The sequence below is a fragment of the Convolutriloba macropyga genome, chromosome 1 (genome assembly GCF_964194025.1).
Source record: "Convolutriloba macropyga chromosome 1, txConMacr16.3, whole genome shotgun sequence".
NCBI classification, from domain to species: domain Eukaryota; kingdom Metazoa; phylum Xenacoelomorpha; order Acoela; family Convolutidae; genus Convolutriloba; species Convolutriloba macropyga.
Genome location: NC_134468.1, coordinates 15,589,177 through 15,607,137, shown reverse-complemented (window position 1 = coordinate 15,607,137; position 17,961 = coordinate 15,589,177). Strand labels below are relative to the sequence as shown.

At 38.0% G+C, this 17,961-nt stretch overlaps 5 protein-coding genes across 9 annotated transcripts in view; 1 reads left to right on the top strand and 4 right to left on the bottom strand.

Annotated features, from left to right (window-relative positions):
- The window catches only part of LOC142345871 (uncharacterized), a 372,085-nt gene that overhangs the window by 45,432 nt on the left and 308,692 nt on the right, over positions 1-17,961 (bottom strand). The gene's annotated exons all lie outside the window — the stretch shown is intronic.
- Positions 1-17,961, top strand: part of LOC142335503 (uncharacterized) — a 163,104-nt gene that overhangs the window by 24,705 nt on the left and 120,438 nt on the right. The gene's annotated exons all lie outside the window — the stretch shown is intronic.
- Positions 4,435-12,800, bottom strand: LOC142335462 (uncharacterized). The gene is made up of 2 exons (XM_075383975.1): positions 12,130-12,800; positions 4,435-5,528 (listed from the first exon to the last, which is right to left on the bottom strand). Exons 1-2 carry the CDS (start codon positions 12,539-12,541, stop codon positions 4,555-4,557), a joined length of 1,386 nt encoding a protein of 461 aa, XP_075240090.1. The 5' UTR covers positions 12,542-12,800; the 3' UTR covers positions 4,435-4,554.
- LOC142335487 (uncharacterized) lies at positions 10,031-11,850 on the bottom strand. 2 transcript variants are annotated; one of them, XM_075384024.1, is made up of 3 exons: positions 11,553-11,686; positions 11,107-11,340; positions 10,031-10,462 (listed from the first exon to the last, which is right to left on the bottom strand). In XM_075384024.1, exons 1-3 carry the CDS (start codon positions 11,591-11,593, stop codon positions 10,240-10,242), a joined length of 498 nt encoding a protein of 165 aa, XP_075240139.1. In that variant the 5' UTR covers positions 11,594-11,686; the 3' UTR covers positions 10,031-10,239. The 2 variants fall into 2 exon arrangements, with proteins under 2 accessions (XP_075240139.1, XP_075240131.1); XM_075384016.1 differs by having other exon boundaries at positions 10,032-10,462; positions 11,107-11,336; positions 11,553-11,850.
- LOC142335470 (DNA excision repair protein ERCC-8-like) overlaps positions 16,306-17,961 on the bottom strand; it is an 80,831-nt gene continuing 79,175 nt past the window's right edge. For all 3 annotated transcript variants that reach the window (XM_075383988.1, XM_075383997.1, XM_075384005.1), the window contains 2 exons: positions 17,131-17,245; positions 16,306-16,829 (listed from right to left, as the gene is read on the bottom strand). In XM_075383988.1, the coding sequence (XP_075240103.1) occupies positions 16,504-16,829; positions 17,131-17,245 (441 nt within the window). In that variant the 3' untranslated portion in view covers positions 16,306-16,503. The remainder of the gene's footprint in view (positions 16,830-17,130; positions 17,246-17,961) is intronic.

Genomic DNA, 17,961 nt, shown 5'->3' with positions numbered 1-17,961 from the left:
ACAGTTTTGGTGAATGGCATTCTTAGATTCTAGTATGGCTTAGGGCTATAGGAGGACCTAATGACCTCCGAGCGCTACCTTTTTATGCCGTTTTTCAGGACGAAAAGGGTGAAAAAGAGGAATATATCTAAATGAATGCAAATACTGGATATCAAGCACACTTTTACCTGATTGCTTTCTTCATGAAATATCAGCAAAATTGATTGCCACTTTGATAGTCCTTCATTTATAGACAAATTAAAAATCATGTATATTGTTTTTGCTTTCCAATTGTTTTGGTTCCTCGAGATACGATTGACGTATTTCACAAAAACTTCACTTCTCAGCTCTCTAAGGAATTGACATAGTCTTAAAACCTGCGCACGTTCAGGAAACTTCACCTATTGAGGCGTAGAAACATTTTTAGTGTTAATAATCACTCAGCTTTTACCAAATTCTGAGGCCAAGTCGCAGTGTTAAATTATGAGGGTAAAACAGGGGGTCCCGCTTCAGTTAAAACAGTTGTAGTTATTGACCGTTACGCGCCTATTTTCTTAAGTTTCCTCAAACAGCAGCAGCGAAGAGAAAGGAAACTTATAGTTCATATGGGCAATTGCAGTGTCAGTTCATTACAAAAACCCTTCTAGTATCAAATATGCGTAAACATTTTAATTCGACAAAATATACAACTGTTTCAATCACCCCATGAGGTATAATACTTCGGGAGAAGCGCCGAGCGTGCCAAAAAAATCACAGAGAAACTGACTTGAACAATGCTCATAGCCATCAAAAAAATTAAACAAAAAAATCTCGTGAGAAACGATAAAAATCTCACGAGAAACAAGTAGAACAGTAAGCACAAATTTTTGCAGTTCAACCTGTATTTAAGACTTCGATTATCTATCAAAAGATAAGATAGATTTCTGTCCGAAAACTACTATTTGGGTGCCAAAAAATTGGAAAATATGCGCACACATCGAACATTTTTCGGCTAGCATAAAGTAACACTAGTACTGCAATAGCTTAAAAATGAAATATTGAAACATTAAAAATTACAGCAGGTTGAAACATACAGCAAGTTAAAAAATAGTTTCCAGTTGAACCTATTTAAGACGCTTCAAATCTTTGGATACTTACTTGGCACATTTCTGCCCACAAAAGGAACTATGGTTCCGAAATGAAGGCTATTTCTAGTTGGCTATCGCAAAACATAGGCACAGGCTACCATAAATTGAACCAAGCATGCATTAGTTTGCAAAGCAATCAACCATTAAAAAATCTCGAAAAGCGATTAGAAGCACTGCAAGTCACAAAATTGTTTTCAGTTACAGCTTTCTTTAAGAAGTCTGGATCATAACCTTCGATACTTAACTTGTTCTATTATGAAGGCAACTTTTTGTGGGTATTAAAAAAGGACACGCCGCTCCAGATGTGCAAGTTTCAAATTCCGTAATTTTGAACTTTTGTTGGAACACGTGGAGTGCAGCTCACTGTTTGCTTTTTCAAATCTTAATTACCACTGTTATAAACTTTGCGAAAGCTATTGAGAATATACTTGAATAGCTCTACTTGAATAGCGTGTTCTCTGTTCAACTCAAAAGTGTTTAATCAAGTTAACTTCGGACGCCCCACTTCCAATTAGACTTCAGTCATCTCATCAGTAACTGAATCAATTTCGAGATCACCTCAATTAAATCACAATCATTAAAAGCCAGCATTGACTTACCACCCTCTGAACTAATTCATTTGAAACCATGATCATTTTAAAGTTTAAGGTGACGACATTCTCTTGCTAGTTTTAATTAAAGAAATGCTAACTAAAAATCTACAGTACGTTTACGAGACAATCCGCTGTTTTCCAGAATCCCGAACTAAAAAATCTAAAGTACGTTTACGAGACAATCCGCTGTTTTCCAGAATCCCGAACTAAAAACCTAAAGTACGTTTACGAGACAATCCGCTGTTTTCCAGAATCCCGAACTAAAAATCTTAAGTACGTTTACGAGACAATCCGCTGTTTTCCAGAATCCCGAACTAAAAATCTAAAGTACGTTTACGAGACAATCCGCTGTTTTCCAGAATCCCGAACTAAAAATCTAAAGTACGTTTACGAGACAATCCGCTGTTTTCCAGAATCCCGAACTAAAAATCTAAAGTACGTTTACGAGACAATCCGCTGTTTTCCAGAATCCCGAACTAAAAATCTTAAGTACGTTTACGAGACAATCCGCTGTTTTCCAGAATCCCGAACTAAAAATCTAAAGTACGTTTACGAGACAATCCGCTGTTTTCCAGAATCCCAAACTAAAAATCTAAAGTACGTTTACGAGACAATCCGCTGTTTTCCAGAATCCCGAACTAAAAATCTAAAGTACGTTTACGAGACAATCCGCTGTTTTCCAGAATCCCGAAGTAAAAATCTTAAGTACGTTTACGAGACAATCCGCTGTTTTCCAGAATCCCGAACTAAAAATCTAAAGTACGTTTACGAGACAATCCGCTGTTTTCCAGAATCCCAAACTAAAAATCTAAAGTACGTTTACGAGACAATCCGCTGTTTTCCAGAATCCCGAACTGAAAATCTAAAGTACGTTTACGAGACAATCCGCTGTTTTCCAGAATCCCGAACTAAAAATCTTAAGTAGGTTTACGAGACAATCCGCTGTTTTCCAGAATCCCGAACTAAAAATCTAAAGTACGTTTACGAGACAATCCGCTGTTTTCCAGAATCCCGAACTAAAAATCTAAAGTACGTTTACGAGACAATCCGCTGTTTTCCAGAATCCCGAACTAAAAATCTAAAGTACGTTTACGAGACAATCCGCTGTTTTCCAGAATCCCAAACTAAAAATCTAAAGTACGTTTACGAGACAATCCGCTGTTTTCCAGAATCCCGAACTAAAAATCTAAAGTACGTTTACGAGACAATCCGCTGTTTTCCAGAATCCCGAACTAAAAATCTTAAGTACGTTTACGAGACAATCCGCTGTTTTCCAGAATCCCGAACTAAAAATCTAAAGTACGTTTACGAGACAATCCGCTGTTTTCCAGAATCCCGAACTAAAAATCTAAAGTACGTTTACGAGACAATCCGCTGTTTTCCAGAATCCCGAACTAAAAATCTAAAGTACGTTTACGAGACAATCCGCTGTTTTCCAGAATCCCGAACTAAAAAATCTAAAGTACGTTTACGAGACAATCCGCTGTTTTCCAGAATCCCGAACTAAAAATCTAAAGTACGTTTACGAGACAATCCGCTGTTTTCCAGAATCCCAAACTAAAAATCTAAAGTACGTTTACGAGACAATCCGCTGTTTTCCAGAATCCCGAACTAAAAATCTAAAGTACGTTTACGAGACAATCCGCTGTTTTCCAGAATCCCGAACTAAAACTCTTAAGTACGTTTACGAGACAATCCGCTGTTTTCCAGAATCCCGAACTAAAAATCTAAAGTACGTTTACGAGACAATCCGCTGTTTTCCAGAATCCCGAACTAAAAATCTAAAGTACGTTTACGAGACAATCCGCTGTTTTCCAGAATCCCGAACTAAAAATCTAAAGTACGTTTACGAGACAATCCGCTGTTTTCCAGAATCCCAAACTAAAAATCTAAAGTACGTTTACGAGACAATCCGCTGTTTTCCAGAATCCCGAACTAAAAATCTAAAGTACGTTTACGAGACAATCCGCTGTTTTCCAGAATCGCGAATTCTCCGGATTAAAGATTTGTATCGAGACTATAAATTCTTAAATTATTACAGAACGCTTTCAAAACAATCAAGTGCGGTGACTTAAAGTTTCGAGTTTGAACTTCTGAAGTGTTTACCTGCAAATTTAAAATAGGAAGCATTACATTGCCATGCTCGAAGTTAAAATTAAAAACATACAACACTAAACATCAGAATTGCTCTCGAATGACTAGTGGGAGCTCGAATGAATTCCAGTAGGGGGGGGGGGAGGGGAGCCTAAATGGGACTAAAAAGTTCAATAGCATGCTTCAAATAACTCACAGAGGTTAACAGTTAAAGTAAAACATGGCACCAGTCTCGGCGCACTTTTCGTTTGCCTTTTAGTATTGTGATTGAAATTGTGATGAGAAAATTTTAGATCACGCAAAACGCAAAGAGTCAAGGGCGCAAAAGTCACACGAAAAGTCAAAGTTGTCAAGCGAAAATTCTGCATAAAAAAGACGTTTACAATAATTGCTATGAACTTCGTTCAAGAGCAATTAAACATTCTCTTCATTTAGACGTTGCGTATAATAATGCAGAAACCAACGCCAACAAAATTGTTCCAGCGTTATAGCTGATCACTCACTTTCGGTTCAGCCTTTGCTATCAAAACCACGGTAGCTGCGCTATTTTGCGTTCCAATGTTTGAAATTTGCCAACAGCCTATACACTTTCACTTTTTAAGCTTCATTTCATGGGATGCAAAACAATTAGGAAGATAAGATACTATCTTGGAAATATCTTACTAATCCAACTAGACTAAGTCTACATGTGAAAAGAAATAAGTTGCACTGCATAACTAATAAATGTATGAAGTTGGACCACTGTTATTGCATTACTAATTTTAGATTTTGGCCGTTTTACTTCTTAATCGGTTCGATTCTCGTTCGCACAACTTCGCCTCACTGCGTGCCTTGTTATACTGCGTGATAAAACGTCTGTCAACCATCAAAACGTAGTCTTGGGGAACACAGAAACGTCTGAACTCTTCACAGCTGTAAAATGCCTTGTACCCTCCTTCTAGGACATACGTTTCAGGGAAGAACAGATTGGGATACCTTCTCTTGTTGAGAAACCTATCTTCTCGCCTAATGAAAGACCACATTCTAGGTCCACGTTCCTTGGAAAACTCGCAATGTAAAATCAGAAGATCTGGCTTGTTCGATTCGTTCATCTTGCCAAATCCAAAAAGATGATCATAAACTCGATCTTGAGTCCACAGATTCAGAGCACCCATTATGTGTCCACCTTCGTATTCGAACGGGTATCTACAATCAATAATCGTAACGTTATTGACAAAGCTATCGTATTTACCACCTAATACGTCGACTAGGACACTTCCCGTAATACATCGTTGCTCTCTGCCCAGTGGAACGCAGGGCAGCACTTGTGATTCCTGAGGAAAGACGGCACGCTTATCGTTGATAGTTGAAATAGGCACAGTTTGATCACACTTTCTCTTCGATCCCCGGGAAGGCGATGGTAGAACAGCAGGGGAGCGTCTTTTGCGATTAGCCGCCAGATCTTTTACATCGGACGGACTTGGCGATACTCGGAATACATTAGTTCCCATTTCTCCAGTAATCAGAGTCTCAATTGCACTTGGGATTTGCACAGCATCAGGTGATGTGTGTTCTAAGGCTTCCATGCTCAGGTTGAACGGATCATCGTGTGGCGCACAAAATGGACTAACAGGTAATTGCAGAGGTGGAGATAACTCCGGTTTGGTAGTTTTCGATTTTCGAAGTAGGCTGCGCAGATTCTTCTTAGGACCCCGCTTTTTGGTCGCACAATCAGTGCATCCCACAGCTGCATCATCTGAAACAATCGTCCAATAAACCCCAACAAATATTATCGCAGATAATTTCATATATAAATCACTTACAATCTCGATTGACCGTTTAAGCTCGATAGCCATCAGTTTCATCTCCCAAAATAATGGCTACGAAAACATTTGGTTCCAAGAGGCATTCACTGGAAAGTACTATGCGTATAACCCTCAACTTATTCAATTCAAACTATTCAAGTTAGCAGCATTTACCAGAAAAATTCTGAACAGCTGTTCTGTGCCTAACTACAGGTTTTACATACGTTCAAACGAAAATACATAGCCGATAACACGGAATTATAAGAGGGTCGACTAACTTGCAGCCTCCTTTAAAGGCTTCACCAAGCGTTTTGAATGGCGAATTAAAGAAACTAGAAACGAATAAGAGAAAAGAATCTGGTGGAAAGCAGCGAACAAGATAAAGACCAATACGGCTATTGAAAAGATTTGAAAAGGGATGACAAAACAGCGGATGAAAAATAGCAATGACAAAAATGGCTCACAGGGTGAATGATAAACAGAAATGGCAAAAGAAAACATACCCGGCAGATTGCCGGTTAATAGCCCCGTTGATTCCCATAACCACGATTGTGATTGAAAAGAAACTAATGAAAAAGATTTTTGTAGAAAAACAATTTTAAAAGTGCGAACTATTTTGTTATTCAGTAGTTGAACATTCTATTGTTTCAGTGAGACGATACATGAGCTAGTATCAATACCAATAAGCATGGTAACTAAGACTTCAAAGAACCAAGTTCGAGTAACGGGCATCTAAAACTAGGCTCTATGGCTTTATCCCGTTTATTTCTTGATTTCGTTTTTTGATACTGACTGTTCATTTTGAATTGCTTTGCTGAAAAACTGCTGCCTAAAAACACTTAGCAGAATGAGAAAAGAGTGAAACTAGCCTAGAGAAGTCAAAAAAAATTTTACGCAAAATGTAGATCAAGCTGTGACTATTCGACGAAGTAAAAAAACACAGGACAAGTCCTGACGCACAATTCAAAGAATTTTCATTGACTAAACAAAAAACTAGACCTAGAACGGACTGACAGAATTGGGAAATCCATGTCTAAAATCAAATCAAAACAAAATCAATTAAATGCTGCATGTGAACAAAAAACCTTTTCCGAGAAAACGAATTTTTATTCAAACACCGTATTCTCACTACTTTAATTAGAGCAAAAAATTTCACGCCGCAACACCACTCACGTTTTCGCTCCACTTCCTGCTTCGGCGTGACCAAAATCACTATTCCAATTTGACAAGTAATTTGTGAACAGAAAACGTGTGATCAGAAAATGTGAAAGACAGCGCCCCAATACAACTCAAATTCTTTGAATGGTGGAAAGGAGCACTAAAATAGCCGGCTTAGAAGCTGAGGCGGCTATTAACGCGGATAACCCTCGATTTGGATAGAAAGGGCAAAAAATTACATTTTCACAAGTGGACACAGAAGAGACAAAGAGAAAAGAGCAGAGAAAGAGAGAGACAGAGAGAGAGAGAGAGAGAGAGAGAGAGAGAGAGAGAGAGAGAGAGAGAGAGAGAAGGCGCAAGCAGGAAGTGGTCACGCAAGTACGGGCGAAAAGCAAAACCAATCAAAAACAGAACACAGATTAAAAGTGCAGAAACCAAGTAAAATAAAGAGGAAGAAAAGCAAGCGAGAAAAGCAAGTTGCGAGAAAGAAAAAACAAAGGGAGCAGAGAGCGAGAGAGAGAAAGAGAGAGAGAGAGAGAGAGAGAGAGAGAGAGAGAGAGAGAAGAGCATGATCAATAACGACATCAGAAACAGATGCGAGAAAAATAAGCCAGAAGGAGCCGGGAAAATGAGGGGAAGACTTCCCGTGGGAGCGAGAAAAGGTGAGATTGAAAGAAATAAGAGCAATATACGGGCATAGAAATGAGCACAATAAAAATAGGGGAAACTAAAAGATGGTGTGGAACAAGGAAAACGATAGAAAGCGGTGGAAATAAGGGAGAGAAACAGGTAAAAACGAATTACAGAACTCAACGAGTTAGGAGAGAGATACAGATAAAGTGAAAGATCGGGAAAGCAAGAAAAGAGTAGCATAGATGGAGAACGGACAGAGGAAGAGCAAGATTGGAGCTTTAGATTTTCAGTCTCGAAGACTGGCTAAAACAGACCGAAAAAGAAAATTGATTAATTGTTGAGATGTTACAGTTTGATTACCAATCTCACTTACAAATCCAAATTATTGCTGTTTCCTCAAATAACCATCAAATAAATGACAAACTCAGTTGACTATCTCCTTAAAATTTAAGCGAAAGTTATTTTCGAAAGTCACGTTTTGATCAAAATCACGCGAATCAACAAACTTGCATGAGTGAAAAAAGCACATTTGAAGTGATCGTAACGTCACAAGGTCATTAAACTCGAATGGTCGGAAAAGCCAAAAAATAGCCAAAATAATTGCAAAACTGTCTTCCGTATTACTCTTTATTTAAATTTGAAGTGTTGATTTTTTGGTCATTGACCTTAATTGTTGCATATCTTTATGTCATTTCATTGATCTGTAACGCATCTTAAACATGGTGGTATGAAATTTGCGTTATGTTCAACGCAAAAAATTCAAAAATCCGACGAAACCTAGTAGTACTAAACTTAGTTTAAAGAGATTCATCTTATCGTCAATAACCTGCCTTTAGGCGACCGCCATATGCTGCGATGAGCACCTTAAAAAAATAGTCGAACGAGCTTCACAAGTTGAACTGTTGAAGAAAAACAGACTACTGTCGGGATCCGAGTAGTTAGGTGATGATACTTCAAATTCCAGCATATTCCACAAACATAGGGTTAATTATCGCCATCTTCATGCTGTCAAGAAAGCTGAATTGTTTATTTAGGCTTTTCAATCAACAGGAGACTAAGACCAAGTACAGGGGACTAAGCTTTTTTTTATTAACAAGTACTATGTTACTTGTACTTGTAAGACCAGGTACTAAATCTTACAGCTGTTTTAAATCCTTGCATATTAGGAATTTGTATGTTCCTTGCATTTGTATGTTAGGAATTGAACTACGAAACTTTCGAATGCTATCAACCAGAAAACCAAATAATGCAATCCAAAACGAGATTCTCAGAATCCAACAACATCTGCACGTGGCTAGTGTGGTCGAACGAATTGCGGGCAGTATTTCACTGCAGCCAACGAAGTTCAGCCTCCTAAGATGATGCACGAGATCAAATTAGATCACACGAAATGAAGGGCGAAAATCCTATTGAAAAATTTGTCGGGCGAAAATTTGCCAGAAAACTTAGTTTCAGGTAGTAAACTATTACTGAGCCGTTGATCATAACAGCTGTATTTCCAATCTATTCTAATAAATCGCTCTATGTTACCAAATGCTTATTGGTATTGGTGTTTCATTCTAGTTTTTGAAGCCTATTCAGCGGTGGCCGCCGTATTGGCCGACAGGGCGTTTAGCCGACAACCAAAAAATGAGAAATTTAGTCGACAATTTAAGTAAAATGAGCAATAAAACTTATTCTGCAGCTGTGATTGGCCAATTTAAAACACTATTTCGTAAGCGGACAAATACACCGCAGTTTTTTCGTCGACTAGTGTAACGACGGTCTATCAACTAGCGTAACAAAGGTATTTTACCGCATCTGGCCATGCCTCGCGGGCCATGGCCATGCCTCAGCGGCCCGTGGGACTTGATATGAATCTATCACAACCGAACTACTGATTTATGGCCCAATGAGACTTTTATGACCAATTATGATAAAACTGTCGGCTAAATTTCCCATTTTTTTCTTGTCGGCTAAACGCCCTGTCGGCCAATTTTCCTAGCACCCTATTCAGCATTATCTAACCTCGGAAACTTTGGGTTTCTAGGTGCAGAAAACTTGCTCGAATGAGCTAATAATTTCCCGCTCAAATCTAATGGCATCGCTAATAATTTCCCGCGCAAATCATGGCAACGCAAATTAAAAATCTGCATTTTGAAGGACGAAAACAAAGACCAATATCTGTTAACTTATCTTCCAGATCTTGAACGTAAAATCTACTACTAAAACGTACCCAACAACCTTGAGTTGCAAAATATTTTTCTTTTATGACTCCGTTCTTAATTAGCTGCACTATACCGTTAGCGCAAAAAAGCCTCCGCAGTAGTCAGTACGAATTAGTAGTACAACTAATGACGCCATATTAAAGCAGTTGAGGGGTATCGGATGCCTCTTTGTGCAGCTATGAATGTAGCACAAAAAGTCAGGGAGCTTAAACTACACCAACTTAAACTACACCAACCAATCCGTACCAAGTAATCCTTGGTTACTGTTTATTCGGTAATCCTTATTCGAAAAACCTTGAACCTTTTTAGCCTCAAAACTACACTTCAAAGCTTCGCCGTAAGCACTCAGATCACTTCAAATTCATGTACTAAACAGGAACATTCGAAGACATCGTCTTAGCAGCATCTCTTGGCTTCAGTCGGCTATCACTTCACAGCTATAACTTGCCTGTACATACCTTGCACTGAATATCCTGAAGTGACTGACTTCGGGAATGCTGAGCTCTAAATTCCCTAGCTTAATGCTTCAAAACATATTTTACGCGACCTGGCGTCCCACTTCTGAGATTGCTCAAATCATTGGAGCCTAAAATCTGAAAAATTCGGTTCTTCGATTTCGAATTTAGAACTTTGTTTGCGATTTATGTGACATGGTTAGCTGTCGTCAAATGACTAGTTTCGAAGTTCTGTCCCCCTTGCTAGTAGTCTTTTCAGTGACAGTAGTGGATATCCTGTACCCCAATCCCAACCCAGTAGCCGTATCCATTCCTTCAACATATGTCAGCTGTGACACTACAGATGATCCGCTTGACCTGTCCAATACATCCGCAGAGGCAGAAGCTGTCTTTATTCGATTAGAATCACCCTTGAACCGTTTCTTCTTTTTCCTACAGGTTAACAGATATTACTACTTTAGCAATAAGGTAATTTTTAACTTTAGCGATCTTCAAAAGATCTGTCTTCCAGACATTCAAGTACTCGTCGGATAAAATTTTGCTTTGCATCATCGGAACAACCAATCTACTTATCCATCTGTTATAGCTATCATTTGTAGTTGGTCCTCTATCGAGCACTCCAAAGGTCAAAATCAAATTTAACTAATCTCCATGTGGGTTTTTTCAACGTTCACTTGCTTTCGAACATTTACGGGACTAACTATACCATCTTTTATTTCTTTACCTTTACCATAGTCTTGACCCTAAATTTAATCGAACGTTCCAAAACCGAAAAAACGTGCAATTGTGGATCAATATAGTCATTTGATGTGGCAACTGATTTAAGCTCCATCTGTTTCTCTTGCTTTAAGTTTGAACTTGATGACCTTTGTACTCTGTCCAGTGATTTCTATAGTCTGTTCCCATAATCAACATTTGAAAACGCCAAAACATGAAATTGAGCATCAGTGTGTTTATTTGTATGCCAACTTTGTGGTTTGTTTTTGTTTGCAACGTTCGATTATTTCAACTTTTCGAGACGCTATATTTAGACCATAAAAAGCGCAGAACGGAATACAATTGTTGGTTCCAGTTACCCTTTCTGTTTCTGCTTTTTAGTTGTCTGCTCTGGGGTATCTTGACTTTTGCTCACTCTTCGTTCTCGCCCGATCGTTTCCTTAGCTGCTATCACTATGTCCTCTGTCATACTCACGTGTGTCTCCCCAGAGTTTGTCAGTATCTCATTCATGGACTCAGGATCCGAGACATCCCCAGGAGTCTCACGAAACTTGAACGTAATCTGCCCACTTAAGCGCGAATTTGACTGCTGCCTTTCAAAGTTGCTCAGAAAAATGATAGAATTCCACAATGCTATCGATGACAATAGCTAACAATCTTGACAATCAATATTTCGCATCTTGCAAGCCCCTCACCCTAGCCCCCCCCCCCCCCCCCTCCATACACTGCACTGGTATGGGAGTTAGTTTCTGCCTAACTAGCATTCCAATGTGCACCAAAATTCTCATTGAGCAGCTCTGTTTTCATTGTTGTGAGTGTAGTTCTTGAAGCCATGCGTGACAACATCCCCACTCTCCATAGATTCCTCGTCCTTCTTATTCGACTTTTTAAAAGTGGACTTGGATCTGCTCTTGTTTTTCACGCCATCCTTTCCACCTGAGTCTTTGTCAGAACTGCAACAACTTGGCATCTTTATGCCTACTACTAATTCCTTGCTACTGGTGCAGCTTGACTCAATCTTAGTTCTCACTTTGAGAAGTCGTCATTAATGCCGTCACAATTAAATGCATGTTCTAATTGAAGCACTAGTACAACTGTTTCCAACGTCCGCACTTCTCTTCCGGAATTAAAACTATCAACAAAAACCGCTATTTCCGTTACTCACTATGGTTCAAGTCTATAACCATAAATTATTGGTGCATTATGGTGCTATTATCGGTGCAACTAGTCAATGGTTCCAATCCAAATGTTTGAACGATTGAACCAAGAACATCTCCAGCCGAGATTTGGTTACTAAAATTGAACTTCGGCCCAAATCAGTCCCTTTAGAGCGTACCGTTTCAATCACTGGATTTAACGACCTGGATTGAAATTCGACTTACCTGAACCAATATCCTTCTCAGAACCACCTTGCAATGTGCTGACGTTGGTCAGATCCCCCAATGCCAATCGAGCCTGCTGTCCTTCATCACTCAGCCTCAACTTCTCACCGTCTCTTCTTGCCTCGCACCTCTTAATTGGCGTCTGTCCAGGAAGATTCTCATTTTCCTTTGTTCCGTTCTCAGACGTCGAATCTTCGTCTTCACTAAAATCCAGAATTGAAGGCTTATAACTTCCCAGCCTTTCATGATTCTTGTTACTAATCCCAGCTGCGGATAACATATTAAAATTGTTCAATTCCGTTGCCAAGGCAGCTCCAGGGGTTCCTTGCCGATCGTTCGCAGACATTAAAATAGGAACTTTGTTTTCAATGAAAAATGGCGAATCAAATTCTTGACAATTTAACTCTTGCATTGAGAGCAGCGAAATTAGTTTCTTCAGAGATCGTAAAAACGTTCGTTTCAATAAATACGTAGGTAATTACACTACTATTAGAAAGTGGAATTGTAATTCTACAATTGAAGAAATTGTTGATAGCTTCCAGCTACTCGTAGTCGTTAAACTTGGTTAAACAGAATCGGATGTTGAATTTCTCGCTCTCATGCAGACATCGCCAAAATCATCTCACATGCGCCATGCACGGCAAATCAGCCAATCTCTAAAACTAGACATCAAACCAGTTGATCTCATTTAGTTTAGCTGGTGTATAGTTAGTCCCATCAAGTTACAACGCAAGCGAACGTTTGAAAAACTTTCACATGTAAAAGAGCGACAAAGTATAGTCTGTCCCATAAAGTTGAAATAAGCGAACGTTCGAAAATGTCAAAAACAGGCAAGTGAGCATCAAATTGGTCATTTGAATGTCAACGTTTTTGTCCATTAAGCTTCCATTCATCTGGAGAAAAGATGCTCGTTTGCATGCCTCGAGTTTTTCGATCGTTCGCTTGCGTTGCAGCTTTATGGGACTGACTATATACAGTCTATCCCATAAAATTCAAAAACTTGACGCTCAGAAAATACCAATTTCGCTACAAAAAATACAATGCATGCCATCATATGACTGTCATGTTCCATATTTATCCTTATTTTCATTATTTCATATTTTAACACTGGTTGAGTCTGAACTTTATAGTTAGAACCAACTAGAACAACAACGGCACAACATTTGCATAAGTTAGAGGAGGTGGAGGATGGTGCCGGTTGGAGTGCAATTAAACATTAATTACTTTTTGCTAACAACTTAAAAAGGAGTTCAATACAATCGCACAGAATTCTCTGACCTTACACTTGCAAAGACATGCTTATATTTTTATTTATGAAACTTATTTCCAAAAATATGAGCAAAGCAAGAAATTTTAGTGCAAATAGATCGTCGAATCAATTAAAAAGATTAAACTTGTTTGAAAAAAACTCCTGATGAGAGAACAATTTATTTAGGGTCGCACAAAACAAAACACAAAGGCAAATTTTGCATCAAAAAGACTAACATAACTGACTAAGGTCGGAGCGAATTGCGCTCACACGACCGGCGTTCTTCGTTAGTAGCTAGCTACGGTTTATTGAGGCTAGCTTTAGCTTAATTAAACAGGTGTGAGGTGAGCGCAGCTGGAGGGCGTGCACGGGAAGGGGTTGTTGGGGGGGGGGGTCAACTTCTAAGAACCGCGCTTCACATAAGTTTGTCTGTCTCTACCTCAGCGCTTCCTGTTTATCTCGTTTTTGAAAACTCAAATGGGTCAGACGAAAAATCGGTTAAGCGAAAAGACCAACAGGACTAATACAATTGCCGCAAACTTCGTTTGAGAGCAATTAACGAGCGCCTGAAACTTCGTTCGCAAATTTAACAAGATTGTATTCGCCAATTTTGGATGATAAAAACAGAAATTAATAATTAAGAAACTACAATTAAGAAACTAAAAAGATTTTCTACAATTTAAATGCAGCAAAATTGAAAACAGGCTAAACCAGAACAAATTACGACGTTATTTAAAATTTTAGTCTTCGTGTTTATTTATAAAATAAAACTTTTATTAAAAAATAACGGTCATTTTTAGTTGTTTTTGCTTGTTTCTAATTCTTATGCTGCTTATATATTGTAAAAAAAACTATTGTTCATTTTATTAATTTTACTAGTTTCTTAATTGTTAATTTCGTTTTATCTTCGTGTTGGGCAATACAATCTTGATAAATTTTGAGTGAAATTTTGAAGAGCTTAAAACTCTAAGCTCAGCACTCTGATTTTCCCACCACAAAACACGCACTCACTCTCAACGCTTTTCCTGTTCCAATTTTCTTTCAATTTCAAGTTTCCCACTTTTTCAACTTGCCTTAAAATTTTTAAAACATAGCTGGCAGATTGCCTGAAAATAGCCGCAATAGCTTTGTAGATCTGCAGTCTAAAAAAACGGCAAAAAAAAATGAGCAAAAAATTTTTCTCTTCATTAAACGATGAGATGCTATACTTTAATTAAGAATCTGTGTAAGTTATTGCTGCCTCTATTAGACGCTCTCAAATAACCTTCATTTAGAGCAACACACAGTCGCTTGACATCATCTCATTGAATTAAAGAACAGTCAAATTCAAAGTGAGAAAACCATTTTTGAGAGTGCGGCAAGTCACGTGTGACCAAAAACTTAATCACACGAATGAGCAAAAAAACTCGCTCCACTAGGAGAGAAATGACGTCACCCACGCACTTCAGTTCAAATTGCATGAAGAAATGAATAAAAGGCAGACTTGAAGTGGTTGACGTCATATGGTCGTAACAAAAATCTTGAAGACGAAATAAAACATAGCAGGACAATTCCTGACGTACAATTCAAAGAGCTTTCACTGACTAAACAAAAGACTAGACCTAAAACAGACTATGAGCGAATTGGGAAAACAATTTTTAAAAAAAATCAGATCAAAAAATAAAAAAAACAGAAAATCAAAGTTTAAAGGCCGCATGTGAAAAACCACTAGCTAGAAAGGGAAATTTTGTTCAAACAAAAAACTATGCCTAGAATGAACTATGAATGGATTGGGACAACAATTTTAAAAAACAAATCCGATCCAAAAATTGAAAAAACAAACCCGGCAGATTGCCGGAAAATAGCCGCCGTTGATTCCCATAACTCTATTGGGATTGAAAGAAAAGAAAATATCAACAAAAATTGATTTTTGTATAAAAACATTTTTAAGTGCGATTTATTTTGATGTCATTTCGTAATTGAACATACTCCTGTCTCTCAGTGAGAGGCTACAGGGCCTAGTATCAATAAGCATTATAGATAGTAACTAAAACTTATGAGAACAAAGTTCAAGTACCGGGCACCTAAATATGGGCTTTATGGGTTTATCCCGTTTCTATTTCTGACTTTGATCTTTTAATACTGACTCTCTTCATTTTGAATTGCTTTGCTGAGCAGCTGCTGATTAAAAGGACTTTGAGCAGAATGACAGAAGAGTGAAACTAGCCTAGAGAAGTCAAAAAGATTTCACGCAAAATGTCGAAAAAGCGGCAAAATGGGTAAAGCGAAAAAAAGTTCGACGAAGTAAAAAAAGGAGCGCTATAATAGCCGGATGAGAATACGAGGGCGGCTATTAAACAATAAAAATCCAAAAGTGAAATTGCCGTATGTGAACAAAAAAATCACTAGCGAGAAAGCGATTTTCATTCAAATACCGTTTTCTCACTCTACTTTAAAATTAGAGTGAAAAAATTCACGCCGCAAAACCACTCGCTTTTTTGCTCCACTTCCTGTTTCGGCGTGACCAAAATCACTATTCCAATTTGACTTGAAAAATTATGAAAATGTGTGAACAGATCTTAAAAAAAAGACAGCGCCCCAATACAACTCAAATTCTTTGAATTGTAAAAAACCAAGAAAAGACCAATAATAACCTCAGCTATCGCTGTGCGGCTATTAATAAAATCAGAACGAGTTTCTATCAGATAAATGGCGCTTATTTTTTCTTTTTTTCTTGAATCGTAAACACAGTGAGAATTTTACTGAAGGAAAGCCTGTTTGCCATTTCTACATTCCTCATTTTAAAACATTGCTGAAATAAATAACTAACTTGCTGGCAGAGTCTGCACGAAGGTAATTGTTCAACCGACCGCTATAGCGCCATAAGCAGTCAATGTTGACGACTATAAACAGCGAATCAGTAGTACTATTTTGTTCACTGACAAAAGTTAATGTTTTCAAACTGTTGAAATTCAAGTAGCATAGTTTACATCGAGAAAACAAACTGTGCTTAGATCAAATTATGCTTCAGATTAAACAAATCAGAGAGTAATGGACAACATACTTTTACAGATCAAGCCTGATAATGAACATCAACTGCTGGAAAACTGCCTTGAGCTCTCGAGACTTTTTAGACAATTTGTCAATCAAGAATCCCAATCGCTCAAATCTTCACTCTCGTCCAATACAAGCTTTTCTTTGCGCGTCGCCATCCAAGTCACAATCTCTCGATCTTTTCCCGAGCTTAACAACTTGAGTTGGGAATCGTTCAACTCGCAGCAATTAATTCCAGTAAAGTGTGCAGAGGTCATTTGGTCAACAACCCCAGTCTTGGAGTTGTACCTGTGTAAGATGTTGGATCCATTGGGAATGAATACTGAGTCGGCTCTGTGCGCCCTCGAAGTTGAGAATTGGTAGACCAGCAATGATGGCACAGTTTTTGACCGAAGAGTCGTGTTATGAATCAAAGTTCCTGGAACAAATTGGATTTGTGATATTGACAAACATATTGATCAGTTAACAAATATTTGTTTATGTAGCATGAAAAAAATTACCTGACAAAAGCATGTTACATTTGACCCCTACACCCCGCTACACCTCGGAGAAAAAATTACTGTTTCTATTGCATGTATGAACAAATTTATGCGTGTTTTTGCGTTGATAATAGTTTGTAGCCAAACAAGATTGTAGATTATAGTCATTCCGATTTATTAATATCTCTAGAAGTTGGTAAAGTATTAACGATAGATATTCACATTGTCCTGAGTACGAACCACTGGCTGTGTTGAAGTGAAGCAATCGTCCACTAGAGCATAAGGAGACCACGGAGTCTCCATCGGACGTGAACAGCGACGAGATGGGAGAAAAGTCAAGTGTACTCTTTAATGTCTAAAACACCTTCGTATTTAACGGTGCAAGGAAAAATTGCCTGATGCCAAATGCGCCCAAAAGTATACAGCCTATATTATACACAAAAAAGTAATATATAAAAAAAGAAATACTTATATACTATGCAAGAGTAAAATAAAACGAAAAAAAATGCGCATAAGCACATAAAAAACAGGAGCATCTAAATAACAGCTGTTTGAGTATTTGAAGGCGGATATTAATAAAAAATCTTGACTAAATACAACAAAGAATAGCAGAACAGCTCTTCCAACTCAAACATAGCCGGCAGATTGCTGGAAAATAGCCGCGATAGACACTTGTGGCCTTTCATGAAATTGAAACAACTAAAGAAATAAGATAGACCGATTGACCACCAGTTCTTTAATAGACCACTAGACTTTTTGGATTAGATTTGGACTGTCATTTTTATGAGACATATGATCTATAAGGAAAAAAGCCCCGATAGAGCTTATTCAAAATTAATATTCGAAATCAAAAACTCAAGACTTTAATACACAAGAATTGGGGCACACACGTCTGGCACTACTTAGATGCATACTATTGATCTTTATCTAGTAAATGTTCATAAAATTTAGCAGATGTACTGTCGCAAAATGATTGAAAAAAGTGGCAATAAAATTTAGGAAAACGCAAACCACTACCACTTCAGTCAAAATTTTCAAGGCGATAGCAAAAAAAGAACCAGAGCTCAAAAA